Source organism: Diabrotica undecimpunctata, chromosome 1 (genome assembly GCF_040954645.1).
Source record: "Diabrotica undecimpunctata isolate CICGRU chromosome 1, icDiaUnde3, whole genome shotgun sequence".
Lineage (NCBI taxonomy): Eukaryota > Metazoa > Arthropoda > Insecta > Coleoptera > Chrysomelidae > Diabrotica > Diabrotica undecimpunctata.
This window is the reverse complement of record NC_092803.1, coordinates 34,757,811-34,784,360: the sequence shown is the minus strand read 5'-3', so window position 1 is coordinate 34,784,360 and position 26,550 is coordinate 34,757,811. Positions and strand designations below refer to the sequence as shown.

General features: G+C 32.8%; 1 protein-coding gene across 5 annotated transcripts in view; it reads left to right on the top strand.

Moving 5' to 3' along the window:
• ClpX (Caseinolytic protease chaperone subunit) overlaps positions 1 to 20,259 on the top strand; it is a 52,701-nt gene extending 32,442 nt beyond the window's left edge. For 2 of the 5 annotated variants that reach the window (XM_072540419.1, XM_072540455.1), the window contains exons 3-10: positions 2,579 to 2,753; positions 7,958 to 8,078; positions 12,467 to 12,646; positions 12,840 to 13,076; positions 15,387 to 15,571; positions 15,693 to 15,860; positions 15,919 to 16,140; positions 18,369 to 20,259. In XM_072540419.1, the coding sequence (XP_072396520.1) occupies positions 2,579 to 2,753; positions 7,958 to 8,078; positions 12,467 to 12,646; positions 12,840 to 13,076; positions 15,387 to 15,571; positions 15,693 to 15,860; positions 15,919 to 16,140; positions 18,369 to 18,533 (1,453 nt within the window). In that variant the 3' untranslated portion in view covers positions 18,534 to 20,259. The remainder of the gene's footprint in view (positions 1 to 2,578; positions 2,754 to 7,957; positions 8,079 to 12,466; positions 12,647 to 12,839; positions 13,077 to 15,386; positions 15,572 to 15,692; positions 15,861 to 15,918; positions 16,141 to 18,368) is intronic. The other 3 variants (XM_072540437.1, XM_072540428.1, XM_072540446.1) reach the window with 3 other exon arrangements.
• The last annotated feature ends 6,291 nt before the right edge of the window (positions 20,260 to 26,550 follow it).

The window sequence follows — 26,550 nt, the reverse complement described above, 5'->3', positions numbered from 1 at the left end:
AGTACTTGTGGTTATCAGTTAGTGAACAATTAATGAACAAACGAAGAGAATCCAAAGGAAAAAATGACAAGGACGGAGAATACAAAAGACTAAATAGATTAATTCGAAAAAAAAAAAATAACCGAAGCAAAAGAGAAATGGCTGGAAACAAAATGCGTGGAAATAGAAGAACTACAACAAAGGCACAATTTTTTTAATTTACATAAAAAGGTAAAAGAGTTTACATCGACTACCAAGAGAACGACTTTTCACACCATGCTGAACACGGATGGCAAACTGCTAGAATCAACGGAAGACAAAACTATATTAAAATTCTTTTTCACGACATACGAGAAGAACCAAGATTGGAAAATAACAACGAAGGGCCAACAATTCTGAAATCATAAATGCAATCAATCATCTTAAAACAAATAAAAGCCCAGGTCCAGACGGAATATACCCAGAAACGTTAAAATTAATCAGCGAAGAAAATATCGAAATATTTGTCCTTTTATTCAATCGCATTTATGATACAGGTAAAATACCCCAAGATTGGCTGGAGTCAATATTCATCCCACTACCAAAAAAGCCAAAGCCACAACACTGCAATGAGTTCCGTCTGATAAGCCTTATGAGTCATGCAGTAAAAGTCCTACTAAAAATCGTACATAATCGTATCTATAGAAAGTGCGAAACAATCATCGGAGACGATCAGTTTGGATTCAGAGCAGGCATGGGAACGAGAGAAGCCCTGTTCAGTTTACTAGTTCTCGCCCAAAGATGCTACGACCAACAGAAAGATATATTTATATGCTTTATAGACTTCGAAAAAGCATTTGATAGAGTAAGACACGACCTACTATTAGAACGTTTGCAAGAAGTCGGTTTAGATGGAAAAGACATCAAATTCTTAAAAAACTTGTACTGGAACCAAAACGCCAGAGTTAGGATCGAAGGTTCCACATTCGCAGAAGTAGAAATTAGGAGGGGAGTTAGACAAGGATGTGTTCTGTCGCCTCTGCTGTTTAATCTTTACTCCGAGTTTCTATTTAAAGAAGCATTGGAGGATTCCAAGGATGGAGTCAAGGTGAATGGCGTAAATATCAACAGTATCAGATACGCCGATGATACAGTGTTAATTGCGGATTCCGACGTAGGTCTACAATGACTCATCGACAAGACCAACTCGACCTGTGAGCAATTTGGTATGAAAATAAACATTAAAAAAACCAAAGTGATGTCAATCCGAAAAAACCAAAACGTACCTCAACCTTGCACAATAAATGGGCACATTTTAGAACAGGTCAATAGATTTAAGTACCTGGGATGTTGGATCGATAGCAGCCTAAATCCTGATCTAGAAATAAGATCGAGAATAGAACAGGCCAGAAAATCTTTCGAAAAAATAAAAAAACTGCTTTGTGATTCTCGAATAAAACTCGAAATTCGACTACGTTTATCAAAATGCTACGTCTGGTCGACTCTTCTATATGCAGTTGAAACGTGGACCCTAAAAACATCAACCGTAAATAAATTGGAGGCCTTTGAAATGTGGATCTACCGGAGAATGCTCAAAATTTCATGGACATCGTATACCTCAAACGAAGAAGTGCTGCATAGAATAGGCAAGGAAAGAGAACTTTTTAACACAGTAAAAGTTAGAAAAACATCATACCTAGGCCACATACTGAGAAATAATAAGTACCAATATGCCCAACTTATAGTGAAACGAAAAATCGAGGGAAAGAGAGGCCTAGGAAGGAAAAGACTATCGTGGCTCAGAAACATCCGACAATGGACAGGGCTAAATTTTGAACAGCTAATAAGAACAGCTGAAGATAGAGAAGATTTTAAAATTGTAGTAGCCAACCTCCATTGAGGAGAGGGCACTTTAAGAAGAAGAAGGTTATCAGTAAAACGATAAATAAAATTATTGAAACACTAGACATAATCTACTGCGCATGTCACAAAATGAAAGGAAAGTGAATATACTTGGATGTATACTGTAAGGTAAAAGGCCATAGGAAAATACAAAAGAAGAAGACTCGACATGCAATGAATAGACGAATAGACATGTTAAAGAGAGATAAAGAATAAATTTAAACATAAGCTATTCTTTATTTTAAAATAATTAGTGAAATGACTATTTTTGCGTAATATTTTAAATTTAGCCTTACTCTATATTACTTCGAAAATAAACCAAGACTTATTTTGGTAGTATACGTACAAAACATTGAGTATTTGTTAACCTCAAAATTTTTTCCTATTACTGGCAACATGGTGTACCAGATTTGGACACCAAAATTTACAAATATATTATTAGGCATTATAGCCAGTAGGCAAATGTCAAAATCTTTTTCAACAATAGCAACACCATGTAAGCAATAATTTCTACTTTACTTTTTTCAAAACTTTAAAATTAGTTATAAAAATATTTTAGTAATTAACTTTGGGTACTGTCGTATAAAAAATGAAACCCCAACTTACATTTCAAATTATATATAGTATATAAGCACAATATTTTGTTTTTAATTTCGGGGTTTCCCCTTCGTGTCAGTACTATATTTTTGAATGTTATAATTGGAAATTCTTATTGCAGGTTCGTTAAATGCGAGAAATGCCATCATTTCTTCGTCGTTTTAAGCGAAGTAGATAGCAAAAAGAAGGAAGGGGTCGACGCCAAAAGTGGTCAGTACAAGAAACCTCCGCCTCATCCAAAGAAGATATACGATTACTTAAACAAGCACGTTGTAGGGCAAGAACATGCTAAAAAGGTATATAGTTTTTGTAGAAAAGATGTGTTCTTTATGTTGTTTGGATTAAAAGTTCGTAACGTAAGAAATTCGCCAGTGTCGTCTTGAAGTTACGTTTAGTCTTCTTTTCCTTTTTAAATTTAGGGGCCCTAAAGATCCTTTATAGTTTATTGATAAAAATGAACAATCTTCACCAAGAGATGAGACACTATTTAGCATATTACCACTTATCTGCGAATTCTAATTCCAATTTAGGTTTAATGTTAGGACGTTTGAATAATTTCGGAATGCAATGTGGCTCGAATGAAAACCACTATATCACTTCCATTGAAAAGATCACTCGAAGTCGGATTACCAATGCACTGATCTACAGAGTAGACATAAAAATCTGTTTCTTACTGCTTATTTAGTGGTTTTCTTCGCTCTGTGTTGTTGTTTTTTTTTTAATGTATTATTACTGAATTATGGCTAAAATTTAGTGGACATGGTTAGCCCCTAATAAGTTTAAGGCATTATCTTTTCTTACTAACCCAATTTAGAAAAATATATAAGTAGGTATAAAAAATATTACAGGTATCTGATTGTTTTAAGTCATAGGGGGAACGTATTTAATGAAAAATACGCATTGAGGTACTGTCAGATCGGCCCTATTTTTAATAACAAAGTCCAAAAATGTGTTTTTTTTATAATATGTAGTATTTTTGATTATATTACGAGCAATCTTTGTATTAAAAAACTATTGTGTTATGAAGAAACGGTTAATTTGAATTTTCACGAGATCAAATTTATTAATAATTTGCCGAAATAGTTGTAGAAACCCATTGTTTTGCACTATTTAATAAATCTTAATAAGTTTTGTAATAATGACCATAAGTAACATGTAGGGTGTGCAAAACATCCCACACCGACCCCTGAGGTGGGGCGGGCGGTAACTTTAATCTAACTAAATCTTAAATTGCAACCTCCATTTTTTATTGGAAATTTTGATGCAATAAATAAATTTTTTTATTCGAGAGATTTTTATTTGAATTGAATACTTCTTGTCTCTCTTCCCGAAATTCTGTTTAACGTGACTCGAAAAATCGAGACGGGTGTAGTAACCTTGCGGTATACCGTAATATACATAATATACATACATATACTTATTATAATTTATATAATACAGTTCATATAATAACAACTCGAGAACGACTGGATCGATTTGACTAATTTTTATTTTAAAATATTTGTATGAAATAAAAAAAAATTTAACAAAATTAAATAAAATTCAGTAAAATTCAATAAAATTAAATACAATTAAATAAAATAAATAAAAAATTAAATAAATTTAAACGCAATTAACTAAAAATAAATAAAATTAAATACAATTATAAAAAATTTTAAAACAAAAATATAAAAATTATAAAATTATATAAAATTAATGAAAATTAAATAAAATTATATAAAAAATTAAATAGAATTGAATAAAATTAAATAAAATTAAAAAAAAAATTAAATAAAATAAACAAAAGTCTATAAACTTAAAAAAACAATAAAAAATTTAAAAAAATATAAAAAGTTCCAAAAAAGGGATCCAAATCTGCAATAAAAAATCTGGGGTTTCGCATTTAAGATTTTAAGGTTGTTCCTTCCTCCCACCTACAGAGGGTGGGGCTGGAAGGTCTTGTTTGGTGTCATTTAATAAATTTTTGGAAAATATTGAACACGTTTTTTTATGTTTTCGGCCGGAGGTAAATTTCGCGAAATATTCAAGTGTCTCTCTTCTTTTCGCACACTCTGTATAATACCTTAATAATAAGGCCATTTTGTGACTATATGAGTGTTATGAGTGTATGTCAAATAAATAGGTTTTTTTAGTAAAGGAGTTATTGTTAAATGTTTATAACCAATATAAATCTACAAAGAATACAAAAACCAACTGCTTTTCCAAAACTGATGTTTTTTGCTAATAAACAAATATACTTATATTTACTTAAATATACTATAATTTTGTAATTTTTTATAGTACATCTTCCTAATAAGGTGGGCCAAAAAAACACACATTTAACAAAAAAAACCTTCTACGAACCTTCATCATATGTAAATATTAAGGGTTGAAATTTTCGCAGATTAATGAACACCTACCTATATTTTATTAAGGAGTATGCAATTTATGTATTTGAAGTAAGTATTAGGTTTTTAAAATGAAGGTTCTCGCGCTGACTCTGTCAAGGGAGTGGTGCTGTGGGAAGAAGCTTGGAGTCAATCAGATTTTTAGATTGGGGCTTCAAATTGGAGCGCCCGAAAATTTTGCAATATCTCGGGTTCTAAAAATCGTAGAACCTTCATTCTTTTTTTTTTAACCAGGGTAAATTGATGAAGTATTACCAACTGGATAATTTTCATTCCTCTAAAAAATCATAAATTACCGAAAAATTTACAATTTCTATTTTTTTTAATTTTTGGGCAATATAAATACTCAATTATTTTAATAAATTCGTATCTCTACATTAAATTCGTCGTACGTAAGCAATGTATTTAAATTCGTCGTAAGCAATGTATTTATATAAATTTTCGCAAAATTATGAAGCATTCAATTGTTTATCCATAGTATTTATCATTATACGAATACTTTACAGTCGTTTTAATGAATTTTTTTTATTTATCTTTCAAGATACATTTATAAACTTAATACCTATTTATTAAAAAAAATTGTTTATTACATACATCCTTTTGTAGAATATTTGCAAGTGATTATATTTCATCGACGTCGGTAATTGAGCCTTACTGTTAGTTTCGGCCTAGGAAGGAAAAGACTATCGTGGCTCAGAAACATCCGACAATGGACAGGGCTAAATTTTGAACAGCTAATAAGAACAGGTGAAGATAGAGAAGAGTTTAAAATTGTAGTAGCCAACCTCCATTGAGGAGAGGGCACTTTAAGAAGAAGAAGAAGTTAGTTTCGGTCTCCTCATCACTATTAATAATTTCTAAGAGCACATCTACTTCTACTTCATGAAAGGAAATGAAAATTTTCCAGTTTTTAATATTTCGTTTACCCAGTTACCCCAGTTTAAAAGAAGAATTAAGGTTGTACGGTTAGAACGGGAGATACTGCAAATTAATCAGGCGCCCCAATTTCAATCTCAAAATCTGGCGAATTCTAAGCTTCTTCTCCCAGCGTATATAAGCGACAATTAAAGTTTAAAATAAGTTTATTGACGTTTCAATTTCCACTTCGGAAATCGTTCTTAAAACACAAACATTAATGAATAATTTTTTGTTCATTAATGTTTGTATTTTGAGAAGGATTCCGAAGTGGAAATTGAAACGTCAATAAACTTATTTTAAACTTTAATTCTGGCTTATTCCCATTAAAATAGAACTTACTTTAAGATGCCATAAGAAAATAGCTATAGTAAAGCTGGGCATTCACATTCCGACTTGTGGTCCCACTTAGTAGGACTACTAGTTGGATATTCGTCTCCTCCGACTTGCTATCCAACTATCGGTCCAACTTCAGTTCTATTTTTTTTCACGACGGTGTACATCGCTTAAAAAAAATGTATCGAGTAAACACTACGCAAAATATATTTAGGAGGAGGAAAATGGTAGCATTGTGCTTGTTATCCTTATCATTTGAAAAAAAAGAAGAAAAAAACTTCACTTTTTCGCTGTTGCTGGAAAAAATTGGTCTACTCATTTCCAAAAAACATACCGTCATGCGTGAATGTGTCAATACTGAACAACGCCTTGTAGCAACTTTACCCTTTCTGGCCACTGGAAGGTCATTTGAGGATCTGAAGTTCAGCTGTAAAATATTTTCATAACTATTGGGAAAGGTGATACCAGAAACTTGCAGGGCTATAATAATTTTTCGTGCAATTGAAACTTATTTTCTATTATTTATTTGCGAACTAGGGATCTTTGCTCAGCGATGTCGGACAGACAGCACCAATTGAGATTTTGTTCGGAGCTGATGTTGTAAGCAAATTGTATACAGGGAGGAAATATCAGTTACAAAGTGATCTTGTTGTAAATTTACTATTTTAATTGGGAATAAGCCACAATATGAGTTAGAAATTAAATGTATTTGACGTTTGGACTTCCACTTCGGAAATCGTTATCAAAATATTACGAAGTTGAAGTCGAAACGTCAAATAAATTTAATTTCTAAACTAATTCCAATTAAAGTAGTAAATTTGCATAAGATGCCACAAGAAAATAACTTCAGAACAATATAAAGAAACAGTTATTTCTAATTTCAGTACAACTATTATGATTTAATTTTCGTTGTTTGTTGATAATTCTTCTGTAGCCAATCCGAAGTGTTCTAAATTGTACCTGTGTGTGAGTGTCCGAAATAGATCTACGAAAGGACAATGATTTGCCGAACAAAACATAGATGATGATGAAGAATCGTGTATTTTAATAGGGGTAATATTCGTGCAATTGTAAATTTATTTTCTATTAAATATTTGCGAACTAGGGATCTCTGCGTAAAGTAATTCATAGAAATCTCATACGTAACAGGTGCCGAAGGTTAACTGACAGGAAATTTTCCATCCGACCTGTGATCCGACTTCCAACTCCACCATTCACGCTCAAACTTCGTCGGAAGTCGGACCATCAAGTCGTCCCTCCAGATGTTCCGACTCGTACCACTAGTTGTCCAACTAATCCAACCAGCTCACTTATGGTCCGATTCCAGATCCAACTGCGGCAGTTGGTCCACTAGTCGAACTAAAAATCGGAACGTGAATGGCCTGTTTAATATTAAATCTAGGTATTCGTTGATAATCTTAAAAAAATTCAACTCTTAATATTTATAAACATAAGAGATATGATTAAAAAAATAACTTGGCTTTTATTGGTCGTTAAAAACATTTTTTCCAAAAAGATTTTATTTTTTTTTCACGTTTCTTTGTAGTTTTAATATACAATAATCCATTGCTGATTTACGAACAGATATAAATTTTCCCGTGAAATCGATCATTCCTTCATTTCTAGACTGGATTATTACGAGATACACTTCACTTTACGAATGCTAATATATGTTTAAAACTCTTCAGAGCATTATACTGGTTCATGAAGTTTTCAAAACAATCTTGTATAATATGTAAACAACTTATAGATTCCCATTCTGTTTTTTCACTGACGCCTAATATATTTTCAAAATATTTATTTTTGTGTTTGTGTTTAACTGTATTACGAATAAACCATTATAGAATTTTTTAATATTTCAGATATTATCCGTAGCAGTGTACAACCACTATAAAAGAATATACAATAATAGTCCTACACAATCAAATATCAGGCAAGACATGGCTGTAATGGAGCAAGGACCCCACAGCGTTACGCATAGAGGTTTGTCCAAATATATTAAAAATAGTATATTTGTATTTGTTAGTGATTTTAGTTTACACCCTGGGAACGCGAAGAACTGAACATATAAAGTTTAACCTGATATTTAATGGAATAGTGAAAAAGATATTTTATATCGGCAACACCGATATATTTTCTCGTTAGGCGAGATGGGGACGGGATGCCACACAATACATCGGTTGAGCGGAGCCAGTTTTTTTTCCAGTTGAATTTTGTCGTTCGGTCCAAAAAATAAGTTATATCCTCGATTATCTGTGAAGCAGGGAGTATTTGTCGTCAAAACTACTATTCTGGTTATTTTAACCCTTATCCGGAAAAGGTGTGTCCATCGGACACACTTATAGATACGTTACTGTATATTTAAAAAATCGCAGTATATTATTACCTCAAAAATTAGGACTTTGTTGGCTTTAAAGTAAACTTATTGGAAACAACAACTAAATATCTTAAGCTAATCAAAATAAAATATAAAAAAAAATAAAATTATTTTTACTGACGTAATCGGACAGTGCGTGTCCGTCGGACACAATTTGCTATTCGATGCGGTTACGCCACTGGTTATCAATATTTATTGACGGTCGGTCAAGTGAAGTACTAAACAAGCTAGGACTAGTTTGACTAATAGTAATTCATAAGTAAGTATAAAATAAAACGTAGATTGAGACTAGTATACTTCATGATAAAATTTCAGCTCTTGAACAACACATCAGAAACAGTCAACCAGAAATGTGTGTTGCTAAAGATAAAACTGAGCAGTGATTACAACCTTTTTCGACTGGACGAACACGAGTTCATAATTTAGTAAAAGAACCACTACACAAAGTTTAACTTCCACATGGAACACGCATTGAAGACGCACTAGACACATTTCGCCACACTTATATTTGACTGAAAATTTTGTGGATGACATTGTCCCTTACACCAATCTAGAGGCTCATCCTGTATTGCAAAATAAACCATGTAAGTCCTACGATAGAATTGAAATGTATGCTTTCTTTGGTCTCCTGTTTACCGCCGGGCATCTGAAATCAAACTGTGCAAGTTATGAAGCTTTGTGGAATTCAATTTGTGGACCACAGATTTTTCGAGCCACTATGGGTATAAATCGGTTCAAAGAGCTTTTGCATTTTATTCGTTTTGAAGGCAAAACGACAAGATCCAAAAGACGTAAAAAAGATAAACTACCTGCTATACGGGATATATGGGATCAAGTACTAGGAAATTTGAAAAATCATTATTTGCGAGGACGAAATATAACAATCGACGAGCAGTTGATTCCTTATTGTGGAAGATGTCTATTTAAACAATATATTCCTTCAAAACCCGACAAGTATGGAATGAAAATATGGTGGGCATGTGACTCAGAAACTTTTTATCCTCTAAATGCGATTCCATCTCTCGGCAAAGAAGCTAATCATGTGGCTACTGGTTTGGGACGTAAAACCAACAGAAACGTAACATGTGAGAACTATTTTACGGACTTAGATATTGCTTATAATATGTTATCTAATAGTTTAACAATTGCTAGCACAGTTAGAAAACATAAAAAGTTTATTCCTTCTGCTTTTCAACCATGTAAGAACAAGGAGCCATTGTCTTGTACATTTGGTTTTAGAAAATAGGCAACATTGGTATCATACGTGCTTAAGCCTATGAAAACTGTCATAGTGTTGTCAACAATGCATTACTCAAATAAGATTAGAGAGATGAACCATAACCCAGAGATTATAATTCTCGACTATAATAAAACAAAAGATGGAGTTGACTTACTCGACCAGATAGTGGATCAATATATGTGCAAACGTAAAACAAAGCGTTGAATTTTCGCATATTTTATGAATATGTTAGCTGTTTAGCATCTTATGTTATTTGGATCAACCCGCATCCAAACTGGAACATAAAAAGACACGAAAAAAAATGTCTATTCATAATTGAAACAGCAGAATAACTTATAAAGCCCTATATTATCCGCAAATCTAACGTAGGACTGTCAAAATCAACTAGATTCCTTATGGCGAACTTTGCAGGAGAAGCAACTGCCACAAGTGCCACACCTCAGTCAAGACAGAAAAGAAGATATTACTTATGTCCATTACAAAAAATCAAGAACAGAAAAAAAAAACTTGTAATAGTTGCAGCAAGAACGTTTGCAATGACTACAGCAGTGTAAAACATGAGTGTATTAGTTGCCTAAGAAAGTAATAAAATGTCATATCATTGTAGATACTTTAGAATTATAGATTAAGATTTGCGTTGTTTTTTATGTTTTATAGACCGAGCACTCACTAATTATTACTGTATTAGATAAAAATAAAAATTCAAATGAATTGTCAAATATTTTAATAATTGTAACATGAAATACCATAATATTGTTACCCTGTGTCCGACGGACACACTCTGTCCTACTACGTCAGAAAAAATAAGTGTCCGGATGAGGGTTAATATCCCGGATATTGTAATTTATGTCTATTTTGAAATGCATCAATCATTCGACATCAAAATTTAGAGCCACCTTCATAAAAGAGCTCATCCTTGGAATTGAAACTTAAGAATATACTATATTATAAGAAAATATAAGAAATATTTGGTAAATTAAATCGATCTAATATATTATGTCTTACGTCACACTAAACTTTCTCCCTTCTAATGTTCAGAGTATTGCAAAAGTTATCAAACCTATTAAAACAACGGGTGGAATGGCTATAGTATGCATCCTTGCGAAGTGTATCTTTTTATGTTCATTTCTTCGACTTCTAACCTGTATATAATATATCAAGGCTTTAGTAACTGAATTGCCATAAAAAAGGTTAAATTATTGGGGAAAGTGATCATTGGGAACTAATTAATAACGAAAAACTGAAGTGAAGTAATAATATCATTATTAAAGTTAGTTTTTAGACATCTTTCTTTCTCCTTTGAAGTTAGTTTTAAGAGAAGACAAATCTTCGTTTTATACTGGGTTGAGAATTTTATAAATGTACCATAAAAAGATTAGAGTAGAGTATTTTTTAAGGATGTATGATAACCAACTGATATATGATCAATGATAAATGTGAGTCAAATACTGATAGATCGCAGTTTGGCTTTCAGAAAGCACTTGGAAATAGAGAAACAGTTTACTCTGTCCAGGTGCTTATGCAGCGGTATAGATATATTAATAATCATTTGTATTTGTACTTTGACAACCAGGATATTTGGATTGGCAAACCTCTACTGGGTTTAAACAGCAGGAGTAAAAAGAGTCAGTGAACTTACTAAAAGTCTGGTGATCAAGAGAGGTGTCGGAAACAAGTGTATCTTATACCCACTTCTCTTTCGTATAAAAAGGCAATAAGTGCATGAAAATAAACGGTGAGTTAAAAAACAACATAAGATGTACCGATGACACGGTGATCCTTGCCAGTAACATATATAAATTACAACAGGTAGTAGATAAGGTTAATGCAATCAATAAGGAGTAACGACTACGGCCTGAGCGGAACTTCAAGAAGACAAAATAATTGCTGATAAAGGTAATCAGGAAATAAGGCAGCACCCTATCGATTATGTGATTTAAGGCACTGAAAAAATATAACTCTCAGAGACCACTAATACGCAAAATATCCTTGAAGATCAACGATATACTTATTGTAGTGCATAAGAAGATGTATTACACATATCTGGTGTTGTATTCCTTCAAGGTGGCTTCAGGAATCATTCTAATCTACATGTGGAATAGTGTCTTGGAAATATGTCCCGTAAAATACGGCATGAACTTGGTAACTACTCAAAATATGCCTGCAGTAACACTCAAATTTATGCTCAAGTTCTATAACATAAGTGCATTTCGATATCCTCAACGAGGTGATCTATATAAAACCAATTGTCGTTCCAAAACCGTTCCACTTCGAACCAAATACCAGAAAGACTGTCAAGATGACGTACCGGAAGACAACCCTTGCCTGATTCAAAGGCTACTACCCATATATCACTAATAGGGGAGAACTTGGAGCAACAATCTGTTTTCTACAAAAACCTTACTGACTTTTGCATATTATGGGAGAGTGGAAGAATCTTATTAACAGAAATAATATTTTAATATTTTATTTAGATGGTTGAATTTTTAAAACGTAAAAAGTGGATGAGATAGTGTGAGAGACACATAAAAAAATTAGTCCGGGAGAAAAAGAGAGGGAAAGTGTGCAAGAGAATGGGAGTAAAGTTTTCCGTAAATACTTATATAATAAATGATGATTTTTGTATACTCTAGAGAGCAAGTTCGGAGGTTTTATTTAATAATTATTTGACTGCTTACCCCAAAAATTTACCGTAAATATTAAATCAGTCCCTTTTGCTTGATCCTTTGTTTGTCAAAAAGTAAAATATTGCAGATCAACCCCACATAACAGGTTTAGGTAATGCTTCACTAGGTCTGAACTTGGGAGGTACCTTTGAATCAACTCCACCGGCAGGAGCAAAAGCGGGACAGGGCTCGGATATTCTGGAAAGGACGACACATGAACTGAAGTTAGAGAAAAGCAATATACTCTTGTTGGGACCAACAGGATCAGGTAAGTCCAAATTATTACTTATACCGTATTTTATATTGTCTTTGAATGTCTTCTTCGGATTTTTTGTTTTAAATTATATAACATCCGGTAACCCTGACTTATCTACAGTGCATCTTTATCTCCTATCGATCTTAAGTCGACAATCGACAATGTTGTCGCCGTTCTTAGAGCTGACTAATATGTGTTTCTCTAGGTAAAACACTTCTTGCTCAAACCATAGCTCAGTGCCTAGATGTGCCTTTTGCCATATGTGATTGTACTACCTTAACACAAGCCGGATACGTAGGCGAAGACATCGAAAGCGTCATTGGGAAGTTGCTGCAAGATGCCGGATACAGCGTGGAAAGGGCACAAGTCGGCATTGTGTTCCTCGACGAAGTTGATAAGATTGGAGCAGTACCTGGCATTCACCAACTTAGGGATGTAGGAGGTAAGATTAACTTGCATATATTACCTACTAAACTAAAAGTACTACTATTATTAGAAGGTTGGTTTGATAGTAAAAACGACAATTTACGCTTTCAAAGAAGTTTTATTTTTAATCATAATCTCTAATATCATTACGTTTGATTTACCGAGTCCCCAATAACTTCCTAATTGAACAAAAGCTCTGACTAGATGGGGAGCTCTTGAGTTTTCAAAATAGAAAGAAATTAGAGGTCTAGCACTTATCAGTGTAGGTATTTTAATTTCCCCTTGCCAATACACTTTTGTAAGTACGTGCAGGGTTATGATCTTCTTCATGTGCTATGTCTTTTCAGAACGTTGGTTACCATCATAGCTATCTTAATTTTATCACTTATTCACTGCTACCCTAAATAGCATGCTTGTATCAATACCATACCAAGTTCTTCAAACATGAAATCTGTCTTCGTCCTGGACTGCGTTTGCCTGCTATTTTCCCTTGCATAATATTGTGAAGCAACTTCAGACCTGCTTCCTTACAACTCTCAACGAAACTATCAAGTAATGTTTGCAGATTTTCTTGTGTAGGAGCTAGGAATACTGTGTCGTCCGCATATCGCAAATTATTGATAACTTTACCGTTCACAATTATTCCTTCTAGTTTATTAGAAAGTGCTCTTCTGAAAATTCTTTCGGAGTAAAGGTTGAAAAGCAGGAACGACAAGAGGCATCCCTGCCGTACTCATCTTTTAATATTAAGAGCCTGTGATTCCAAATCGTATACTAAAACTGATGTTTCATTCCAATACAAATTTCTAATCATGCGAACGTCTCTGCCATTCAAGCCAATGTTTCTTAGAACTTCGATCAACACGATCAAATGCCTTTTGTAAGTCAATAAAATAACAGTATATGTCTACAGATATATTAAGAGCAAGTACATTCATTCCAAACAATGCCTCTCTCGTTCCAAACTTGTTACGGAAACCAAAGTGTGTGCCACTTAGGTACTTAGGTCGCATTTATTATAGATACGGCCATGTATTACCTTTAGAAAAATTTTCAATTAATGGTTTAACAAACTGATGATTCCATAATCCGCACAGGTTTTTGCTGTTGTCTTCTTAGGTAGAGCTATGAAAAATTAATTCCAATCATTAGGTAGGTGTTCCCGGGTATAAATGGTATTGAAAAACGAAGTTATAGCCTCTAAAACATTGCTATCATTTATAAGCTTGTATATTTCACTTGGAATTTCATCAGGACATGCGCTTTGCCATTATTTGATGATTGTATGGCTTGTATTACCTCGTTCGTAATGTAATTTTCCCATTCTTTAAGTTTGCCCTCTACTTCAAATATTACTTTACTATGTTCGTCATATAGTAGTGCATTTAAGATACCAGCCGCTTCTTTAACTTTTTTTATACATGTTAAACGTGACATATCTGTTTTCGACTTCTTCAATTTCATGACACTGTTTGGCTAGATGTTGATTATTTGCCTCTCGTATTTTATGTCGAGTTTCTTTTTGAATACTTTTATAAACTTTTTCGCTGTTCGACATTGTTCCATTAAATCCAGTCTGTTTTCTGTCATCCTTTCTGTCATTCTTTTTTAGTTTTAAGCTGCCTTTTAAATTCTTTTCAAAGATTTCCTTTACTGTTATGATGTTTAAGCCCCCATCGACATTCTCACCGATATTTTCCCAAACAAAATTTTCGTTCAGTTTTCTTTGAACCGTTTCCTTAACTTTCTCGTCTTTTAGTTGGGTTATATCAATACTTAGATCGTGATGGAAAAAGTTTTTTTTCTCTTTTATCTCTAATACTTGCACCCAGTTAGTTTAGAAGTTGATAGTAGTATTCTTCAGTTATAGTTTTACTTATTCAATACAGTACCTACTATTTAGTTGCACCCATGCTTTAATGACTTGTATATTGCTTCATACCAATTTTAGGTATGTTCTTGTATCATTATATCAATTTCATCAAAATTATAAGTTCCTGTTAATTACGCAATCATGTTGCTACAATACACTGCGGTCAGTTAAACACCAGATTTTAACGTATCATCTGATTGTACTCCGTTGCAACTACACATATACATATGTTAAGTCCTCCATGAATAAACTAAAAATAAATTTGGTGTATACATTTAATAACAACGATGAAAGAATCTCTGTCTCACTTGTCTTAAAATACTTTATCAAACTTTATCAAATACAAATTAGCGATTATTCAAGTATCTTCTCCATCGCTGATCCCCTTGTCTTGAATTCCATAAGCTCTATAAGATTGGATTGTATTCATTAAGTTACTAAAATTGATTTTAGGTGAAGGAGTTCAACAAGGTATGCTTAAAATGCTCGAAGGTACCATAGTTAATGTCCCCGAACGCAATTCACCCAGGAAATTAAGAGGAGAAACTATTCAAGTTGACACAACCAATATATTATTTGTAGCCAGTGGTGCCTACAACGGTTTGGAAAGAGTAATCCAAAGGAGAAATAATGAGAATGTAAGTAAATTTTTTTGCCCCAAAATTTTCACAAAATTATTAAAACCCGATATTTGTTTCAATATGCTTGAACCACACATGAATTTTAAAACACAATTGACATATATAACTCCTTTTTTAGTACTTAGGATTTGGAGCACCAATTTCTTCCAGTAAAGGTAGGAGAGCTGTAGCTCAAGAAGCGACAATGCATCAGTCTTCCCAGTCAGCTGCAGAAGAAAATAGCGAAAAAGATGTAGCCTTAAGACAAGTACAAGCAAGAGATCTCATGGATTTTGGAATGATACCTGTAAGTCGTTGATCATCGCTCAGTTATATTTTTAGTTCATATATTGTATTTCTTTCAGGAATTTGTAGGAAGATTTCCCGTCTTAGTTCCTTTCCACTCCTTAGACCAGACTATGTTGGTAAGGATATTGACTGAGCCAAAGAATGCTCTGCTTCTACAGTACAAACGATTGCTATCGATGGACAGTTGTGACTTGATATTTACACCAGAAGCTTTGAACGCAATTGCCCATTTGGCAATGGAAAGAAAAACGGGAGCTAGAGGATTGAGGGCAATAATGGTAAGTTTCTTGAACAAGGTGTTCTAAATTAGTGTTGTGTATCACACGACTGTGATATTAGGGCTGTTTTAAAGAATTTTCTGTTCAGTTTCTTAGGAATATTTGTGTCATATAACAAATTATTTGCTTCAAAATAATTTCATTATTCAGATTTATCATCTTTTCGTAGACTGCATTGCAAATTATAAGAAATGGGATTCCCTAATGTTATAACTTTTTAAAGGTTTAATTGTAACAAAAACAGAGAGATAATGGACGAATCCATCTAACCATCGGATAATACGCGAAATCGTAATCCATAATTCGAAGAAATTGAACGGCGACGATGATGATGATGATGTGAATTTACCTCGTCGGTGTAGACATTCCTATATGTTTTGACAAATTGTTATTTACACGACTCTTTTGTAAACACCAGTTTGAATATTCCATACATAGCGGAAAATTCTGGGTTCTCCTGCCTAAACACTAATAAATTTGTTGGGACAAGGTATACTGATTGAAATTAATTTATGCTTCAACAAAGCCACATATTATTCTTCCAATCTATTTATTCCACGTGTTCCCAGTATCCATAATGTTGTCCATTTAGCAAACCGAATATACCTAAGTATTAATAAATCGGTATCATAAGTACAGAGAAGAGGAAAACAGTGAGAAGTGTTTGTTAATAAATTTTTCATCCCAATGAAGGCTGATCTTGCACTCTGCTTCGATTTTCTATTTCTATTTAAATTTCTATTTCCATTTAAATTTTCTGATTATCCAACAACCAAAAGATCTAAAAATATCAACGTGTGTTTCAGGTATTTTGGATTTCAACCAACATTGATTTTTCAGATGTGGATAATTTTTAGTTTGACTAATAAAGTTTTCCCATGATTGCTGATGAGTTTGCCTTGAAATCCTTTTTGCTTAATTTGGAGCTTTTCTCTATATTTCTTTGTGTTTTGCAAGTACTTGTGATATGCTTGTTTCTTTTTAAATAATACATTTTTCACTTTTTGATTCTATTGTCGTTATCCTAATGCCTCATAAACTGCTTTTTCAATGCATGCTATGTTACGATGTACCTAATGTATTATGTTCTTAAGTAAGTTTATAATCGTTTGTTCTTTTAATGATTAAAATTTTGGGTTTTTCCATCTCTTAGAATTTACAACGCACTCTAACTATGAGTAACTATACCTACAATGATAAACATATTATAAATAATATAAAACAAAGTATACAGTAGTAAGAATATGTTACACCCTTATTAACATTAAATAGGAGAATATAGCCAAGGATAATTTATATAAAAAATGGACTAAACAATACAAATATTTCTGTTTGAGAAAATGCACAAGATACACATTGCTAGAACCCGGCGGCATTCGAAAAAACGACTGGTTTTTAAATTACAACTATCCAAGAAGTTCCATATCAACTATATCCCGGATGAAGTTTGGTCATGCTTGCTGTCTGGCCCATTTATACAAAATTAATATAATTGACAACAATCTTTGTGATATTTGCAAACAAAAGGCAGATATCGAGCACAGTTTTTTATTAAAACTTGCCCAAGTACTTTCGCTCCCATAAAAACGTTAAATAAATACATTTACACAACACTAGACAAAGGACAAACAGTTTAAAAATTTTTTTTTAAATTTAAGAAGCTACATAGTGGCTGACAGTAGGGGAGAATGATATTTTTAAATTGTAGGAAGTATACACATTAGTCAGTCATCCTTAGGAAAAATCTAGGAAGTTTAAAGTTTTGAAACTAAATGATAACCGTGTTTTAAGATTTCATTTTATTTTTCATATTTCAGTCTAAAATGTAGTTAACATAACTAGATTAGGCTTGTAACCCTAAATGTCTTTCCCCTTGTTTATATAACTACCTTACGGTGGTTTACCCAGTATTTTTTTAATGTTCAGAACGACCCATGCACGAGAAAAGTGTGACCATTGTCCTAATTCCAAAATGCATACTATGATCAATCTTCCAAAAAAAATACCTTGAAAAAGATGTTTGTTCTAATCATAACAAATTGGTCTGAGATAACCTTACTCATATCCTTACTCAGAATTGACCAGTCTGAGATAACCTTACACTAAAAATTAAAAACAACCAAGCTAGACTTAATACTTACTTGGTTTTTGGCTACATGGACTAATCCTAATCCCAAAACAAACAAAAAATAATATAAAACAAGCCCATATAAATTTCTTTCTTTTAGGAATCTCTTCTTTTGGAACCGATGTTCGAAATACCTGGTTCTAACATCTCAGAAGTCCACATCACAGAAGACTATGTGAAAGGAAAGGGCAAACCATCCTATATTAAAAATCAAGTACAAACCGAAGAAGGCGAGTTCAATACGTCTATCAGAGTAAAACAATGAGATTGACTTTACTGTAATTAACTGATTGGGTAATTGTCGCACTAGAGATGGTCTACGAAAGTTCGTTATTTATAGTATATTGTTTTATTTGTATATTCAATGGTTTTGACCGTATCTTTAGTTGAATTATTAAAAAATGTATAGATTAACAGTCGAGGAAAGTACTTTTTGGCGACATCGGCAACTATATTTTCCTCTGTATCTTTCGTAGATTAGCTAGTAATGTTTGTTTTTAAGATTAGAAGAATTGTTATTCAATAAAAACTAGATTATATTTTTAAAAGCAAAGTGAGTCCAAAAGATTTAAATGTCTAAATATGTATATTTTAAATTTGCATAGTTTAGTCAATTTAGATTCTATTTAAAACCGATTTAAAATCGGTTGAAAGTTTTATCTTTCGAGAATTATAATATTTGAATTACCTTTCTTTCCAAAATAGAAGAGTTTACAATAAAAATTTTAAATTACTGCTAATTTTTGAATTACCTTTTTTTCCAAAATCAAAGAATTCACAACTAATATTGAGCAATATTCCAGGATGTCTTTTAATATCTCGTTTGATACAGTTGGATCTATGCCACGAAATTGTATTTATTGTGTGGAACGCATATATCGTTTTGATACTTTGTTCAATCACACTCTTGTTTTCTTTGTCTTTATACCTTTATATAAGAACATAAGTTTCTTTATTGTTAGGAAAGACTTTTATTAAAAGGCGCCATATACAAAGTTGGTTTTATTTAACCAAAATTAAATTATACATCTTCAGACTAACCTATTAGATTTTGTTACCAAATTATAACGGTGAAACCAATTCCGTGATTGAAACACCGCCTGATCTTTCCGAAGGCCTATTCATTTTTCGAAGGATTGTGAAATAGTGGTAGAGAGAGTGGGAGGTGGGTCGTACCTCCTCGTAGGTTTGTTCGCGTTTGTAGTTCGAAATCAGGGTATGTTTACCTGTAATTGTTTAGGAGCGCTATTTCTTTGCAGGAAATACATTCTAATGGTAGCCAGTTTGCAGCTAATCTGCGCTTTAAAGCGGGTTGATATATGTCAATGGCAGTGTTCTGTGTTACTTGCAACAATAACCTAACAATATTTTTCAGTGACACTGAAAAATATTGATTTTGAAAAATCTTTCACACTTTTCATCCTTTCTACACATCTGAACTTATCTTTCGGACGCGGTATGAACGAATTTCATGACCTTGGCATTTATATATTGTGCAGAGTTTACTTTTTCAGATCTGATTTGATGATTTCAGTTCCAAGTTCTTTATTGATGTCCAGTGTCATTCGTTGTAGAATTTTGAAAATTACTTTCAGTTATCACATTTCACCAAAAAATAACAAGACTTTCCCATAATGTTAAATTATGTGTGTAAATTAAAAATTATTTCTTATTTATTTTCTATATTTATCCTTTCTAAATTGTAAACAAACTGCGATAGACATAGACATTTAATAACTATGTCAAAGGTCTTGTTTTCTTCAACACTATTGACAATAAAGCAGAGCTGTATTGTTTATACAATAGAACTATTGATTATGGAAAATCCATTGATTCACTTTGCAGTACAGACTATCATTGAAATTTGTGATTTTATAGATTAGTTCCTGTTTTGACGATTTGATGTAAAATAAAATATATGCCGGTTCGATGTAAATAGACAAACCTTATATATTTATTGATGAAAAATGTTAATAAAAAATTGAAACTTTGTGGGGACTTTTGATTTTTATTTTTAGAAGATATTACCCCGATAAATTACTACAAGAGTCTCCAGTACAAATATAACGAAATCGTGCGAACGCCGATCGTCTATTGCCTCAGTATTCGTCCGAACTCTATGATGTAATGATGGCTATACGGAACGATTTTTCTAATTCTGATGAAGAATTGTCTTTACAGGTACCTAGCAACTGGAGCGTCATTCAAAGCTTTTTGCTATTCTTTCCGAATGTCACAGTTGGCAGAATTATTCACGAAACTTGTGCAGTCATATGGGAATCATTAAGCAATGTACATATCGCATTCCCTTCTGACAAAGTATTTGTTGAAATCTCAAAAGAATTTTGGAGGAAATGGAAATTTCCAAATTTTGTGGTATGCATTGATGGATTCGTATCAGAGGCCCGTCAAATTCTGGTACAATGTTTTGTAATTGAATTGCTTATTATATAAAGGGAATAAGTCCACATCAGTACGAATTTAAAGTGATATATACATTTTGTTAAACCAAAGTCGACGGATCAATAATTCTAAGGGAAATTTGTATCTCACCATACGCGAAATATCACACGATAAAATTATTGTCGAGCGTAGAAAGGAAACTAGTCCGGGACTGGTTACCTTTATACAATAATTCTTCTGGCACCACCATCGTTTCTGTCAGTTGGTATAAAGAGTCGTTTATTTTATTATTTCGGTTAGCTCTAACACGTGTGTGCATTAGTAGTGATTCCTTCTTTAACCGTAAAAAAGATGTACGAAATGTTTTGCTCTGAAAATAAAGATTTGACGAAACTTGTTAAATATGAGTTCTACTTGAAACATTTCAATGCAACGAGTAGCAGCTGCAGAATTACTTGTGCATAAGAGGAGGGAAGCTAAGTTTTACAAAAAAAGTTAAATATGCAAAAGAGATGTGTAATAAAACGATAATGTACCAGCCATCGTTTTTGATTTTATGCAAAGTTTGGCATTACCATTTATGACAGTGAATGGTATGTTTTATCTACGAAAAATATGGCAATATGTTTTTGGGATACATGACATAAAAACGAATGTTGCAAAATTTTATACGTACCATGAGGCACTGCCAAACGCGGAGCGAATGAGGTAGCTAGCTTCCTGCAGGATTATATAAAACAAATCCCAGAAACTATCACTGAATTACACGTGTTTAGTGATACTTGTTTGGGCCAAAATAGAAATCATACTCTAGTTCGATTTTTCTTAAATCTTCTCATGAATGAAAGATTTAAAATAATTTATCAATATTTCCCGGTTCGTGGGCATTCATTTCTACCGTGTAGAGATTTTGGACTTATAAAAAGGGTTCTCAGTCGCCATCACCGGTTTTATACTCTAATGCAGTACGTGACAATAGTAGCAAACGCAAAATCACCGAGTACATTTTACTGTTAAAGTGGTAGACGCGCATGAAATTGTAGACTTTAAAATGTGGTGGCTAGCCTATTTAAAAAAAGTACAAAGTAACTCGTCATGGGTACAAATAAAATTAAAGAAAATTTTGCCATATCAAAACATACACTTATTCAAGTTAGAACCCCGGAGTTATAACAGCATTAGAGTTCATAGATGGATTTGTTTCATCCATGGACGTATAAACACAGAATAAATATATTAATATAACTAATAAATTATTATTTTGGTTTTATAGCACCTGTAGAGTATAAAATACGGAGTAATATTTTCAGCGATACTCGAATAAGAAATTTTAATAAAAAAACGTGACAACAATTGAAGGTGCTGAGAATGTGACCTATTCAAATAATTTTGGCTTCAAAATTTTATGTAAATAACTGAGTCCATCTGTGTTTATACGTCCATGGTTTCATCCAAATTTAATTTGTCAAAAAAAAAATGATGCAGCTACTTCGTGTCCAAATAAAAGGCTTACGAAGGAAAAGTGCCAATCAAGGCCAAAAAACTGGGTGATCTTATGAAAGTCTTTAGTTTTTTTAAGTACTTTAGGTCTTGTTTGTAAAAATAAACGTATTTTTATAAATAAATTAATAATTAATAAATAATTACCTGTAGAGCAGCACATCATTTCGTCTTTTATTCATTGATTTTATAAAGGAAACAAGTCCCAGCCCTTAAACATGTCCTTTTGGCCTTAATAATTTTCAAAGCCAAATTTGCTGTATCACACGTTGTGTCACTTTAATATTTTCCTTCTACATTTCATGAGTAGAACAAAATAAGATCATCAAGTTTCTAAACAAGATAGTTTTTTTCGTTTTTCTCAAAACTAAGTATTGTGGACTTATACCCTTTATACAATAAGCGATCCAATTATAAACAATTCTTTTCTATAGTTCTGTAAGGAGTACTTGGTCCTAACTACGAATTCATTTGCATCGATGTTGGAGCCTATGGGAAACAAAGTGACGGTGGGATACTTGATATTTTCAATTTAAACAAACACCTTTAGCGTGGTGCCGTCAGTGTGCACCATAAAAAGCAATTACCCGACAGCGCATACATGCACCTCACGTGTTAATAGGTGACTGAGGTTATATACTTAAACCATTTCATATGTATCCTCAAAGAACTGCTGGGCCAGAAGAACACACTTTCAACAAACGTTTGTCTCTTGCGAGGCAAACTGTGGAATGTGCATTTGGTATCATGAGCAATAAATGGCGCCTACTACTTAAGGCAATAGAGGTAACTACAGAGCGAACAGATGTATTTGCTTGTTACATAATATAATTATTGATAGGGAAGGGCTTGCACCATTTCAGTCCCAAGTAAGTGATAATGTTTCGGGAAGTAATAGGAACAACAGATTCTGTAGGTCACAATAGACGCACTTTGAGAGCGTGTGAAGTAAGAGACACTTTTAAAACTTATTTTGCAAACAACAGTGCACATTAGAAATGGGCGGTCAAAATTATAACCTCTCAAACTCAAACAATAGGTTGATGTCTAACAATAATAATTAAATTATACATGATGTAATCATACCTACATAATAATATGCAATGACGTTTTGTCGATAAATTGTAATAAATGATAGGAAATAAACTCGAATATTCATCTACCTGGAAATTTCATATCAGTAGAAACCTTCCATAACTGTTTTTGTACATTTTGCATGTAGTACTTCGATTCACGTTGATCCCACAGAAATTAACCGTTCACAGTCCATTGTGTTAATCTCGCGTGATTCAAGTTTCGCACTATTTGGCAATTAGATCCCAAGAGGCTGGCATCGGACGAAAACGTGCGAACGGTACAGGCACAGTGGCTCCTCTTCGAGCCACGTGTTTGCATTTTTCTATCGAATTCGGACGAATTAATTTCGTAGCTTTCCGGATCCAGTGAAATCGGGAAATTGTTTAAACAAAATTATAAATAATAAATTATTATGTTTATATTGTAAATGTTCATCAATTGGTGCTTTGTGCCTACCAATTTGAAAGTTGACTTACTTGATCTTGATCTTGTAGGCAAATGACCATATTTTAAATGCAATTCTGAGGTTGATGTACCCTCGAATTGATATCAAATTCCCATTTTGGATTTTCTCCCGGTATTAAATTTTTTCATGATTACAGTTGTGTTATCCTTGTTTGCTGGTAAGGTTATTATGGGCTCATCTTCTTTTATAGCTTTAATTTACTCTTGGGACCCTAACTTCGATTTTGTGCTCATCATTTAATTGGCCTTATAGACCAGAACCGCTGAATAAAGTTTGATGAACATCAGCTGTAAAGAAGAATTAATACAATTCACAATGGGAAAAGAAAACGACTCACTATCATCTCTGAATGTGTTAATCATAAAGGAGGATCCTGGATATACATTTTTTTTAATATTCCGCAAATGCCTTTGCCTTCTCCCGATTATTTCTAACCTGGAATCCAGAGTTGTTTCTTATCGGTGGTATTTGTTGCGGATGTTGCTTGATTTTTCATGTTTCACAACATAAAAAATAATCTGTTGCTTCTGTAGATTTTCCAAGTATGTTTTTATAGTTTGGTTTTTGTAAAAGTTTTTTAGTTCTGATGTGGCTTTATTATAGTTTCTTTTATTTGATGTAGTTCTGCAATTCTGTCATTTTTGTCTCCTTTTTTCTGCGATTTTTTCTCTAACTGCAATTGGGTTTTCATCTTTATATGTATTGTTATTCATATATGGAATTGGATACCAAGCAGCAGTTTGGATTTTGAATATAATGTTTTCTAGTGCATTTCTATCATATTGTGATTTGAGAGAAACATTTAGTTCGATTTTTTCGTCTAGTTTTTCTCTAAAAGCAACCCAATTTTTATTTTTGTTGCATAGATGCGGATCTTTTGGTTTTTGTACTACCTCAGCAAAGTAGGTTAACAGAATAGGAGAATGATCGGATGGAAGATCAAAGTTGGATTCTATTTTTAGTTGTTTAGTATTAATACCCTTGGTGATTAAAGATGTCAATGGAATCTGGAAGTTTTTGAGGATTTGAAGGCCATTATGTAGGTTCGCCTTTTGCTATCGAGTTAAGGCTATTGTCAGTGATAGTGAGCATCAGTTTTCTGCTTTTTGTGTTTGTCAACCGGGATCCCCATAGTGCATTCTTGGCGTTAAAGTGTTCGCCACTTATGAATTTATTTCCAAACGTTTGGATATAGCTTTTATATTCATTTTTTTATTGTTAAATTTAGGTGGACAATACACTGCGGAAATTATCAGTGTGCCTGCCTATATTACTTTCCAGTGCTAATGATGTGGCTTGTATATGTTTCTTCTTATAACCTTTCAGTTCATGTTTTATAGAATTTCATATTATAATTATTGCTGTTCCCCGTGGGCTGTATTATCTGGGTAGTTAGTGTGATAGATATTATATTTTGGTATTTTTAATTAATTTTTACTACATTCCATTCTACTATCTTCAACAGCTGTCGTCATTTCGATATTTTAGCTACAAGTGTGATCAGGTTTATCATTGTCCAAATAAGATCTCTCATCATTACTTTGAACTCGGCGAGATCAGAGTGCTGGGTACTGACCGATTGATTTGGCTGATTTATATTATTAGCAGCATGTGTTTGCTTAGATGTGGCTTGTGCGTAAGTGAACCTTGGATTTGTAGTTTGTTGTGCTTCTCTGTTTACGTTTGTTGGAGTTTTGTTTCTTAATCTGCGGTATGTGTTTTGTTGCAATTCCTTATGAAGTTTGTAGCCTGTGGTTTGCTAGATGGTTTCCCGAACAATTTAGTCATTTTACAATGTTATCTTTTACGTTTCTTGTCTTGTCTATTTCTTCATATGTCATCTTCAATGGTCTGTGCCCACCGTTGCCTTTTTAACCGTTCTAAATATTTCCTCCTCTAGCATATACGTAAAGAAGATACTAGTAATACATATGTATATGTTTAGTAAAGGTAACAAAATTTTATGAAGAGAGATTCCAAGATTCCTGTTTCCTCCTATTTCGCCAAATGATTGTTCAATAAATTTCAAGACTAGTTTTCACTGTTTTATATTAATATTTTTATCTTCGCTTATGTTCACCATTTTCCAATGTTATTTCATTGATTTAACAATACGTTGAGAAGTATGTCAAAAAATAATACTCAAAAAGTAGTTCTTGAACTTTTAATAACATATTTGTAAACAATGATACATGAAAACACCAAAATATATCTAAACACATTCCGAGATCTACAAACATACAAATAATGTCATGGTTTAAAATAATAAATAAATATTGGACATTTATATTTATATGTCGATTAAAATTATTCATACACCATTTCAAACTTCATAATATCAATTAACTTTTAGGAAAAGAACTAGAATGAAAGAGAAATAGTTATTTTTAAGAATACGCCCCCTATCATTATTTTAAGTAAACACAAACATAGGCTATTTCTACAGTAGTTCATTTTAAACTTATCAGGATTGCTATTACTCCCTATAACAATATAAAACAAGATGAGATTTTTTATATACCGTTCCAAACAAGTAGGTATATTACAGAGAAAAAAGATGTTTATTGTCCATATAATATCCCAGATATATTCACAAAAAGAGTAAATAAACTTATACAAAAATCCGTTAGCATCGGGTTAGATCCTGTAGAAATAACATATATTTAGATATGATAGGTTTAGAATCAAGATTGCCACAAAACGTGACGTCATCATTCATGAGACGTATAACAACAGCCAAACGTTGTGGTTATTGCCAAAAAGGCCAACAAATGTTAAAACTAACGACATTTTAAATTGCCCACGCTAGCGTTTGACGACTAAATATAAAACAAAC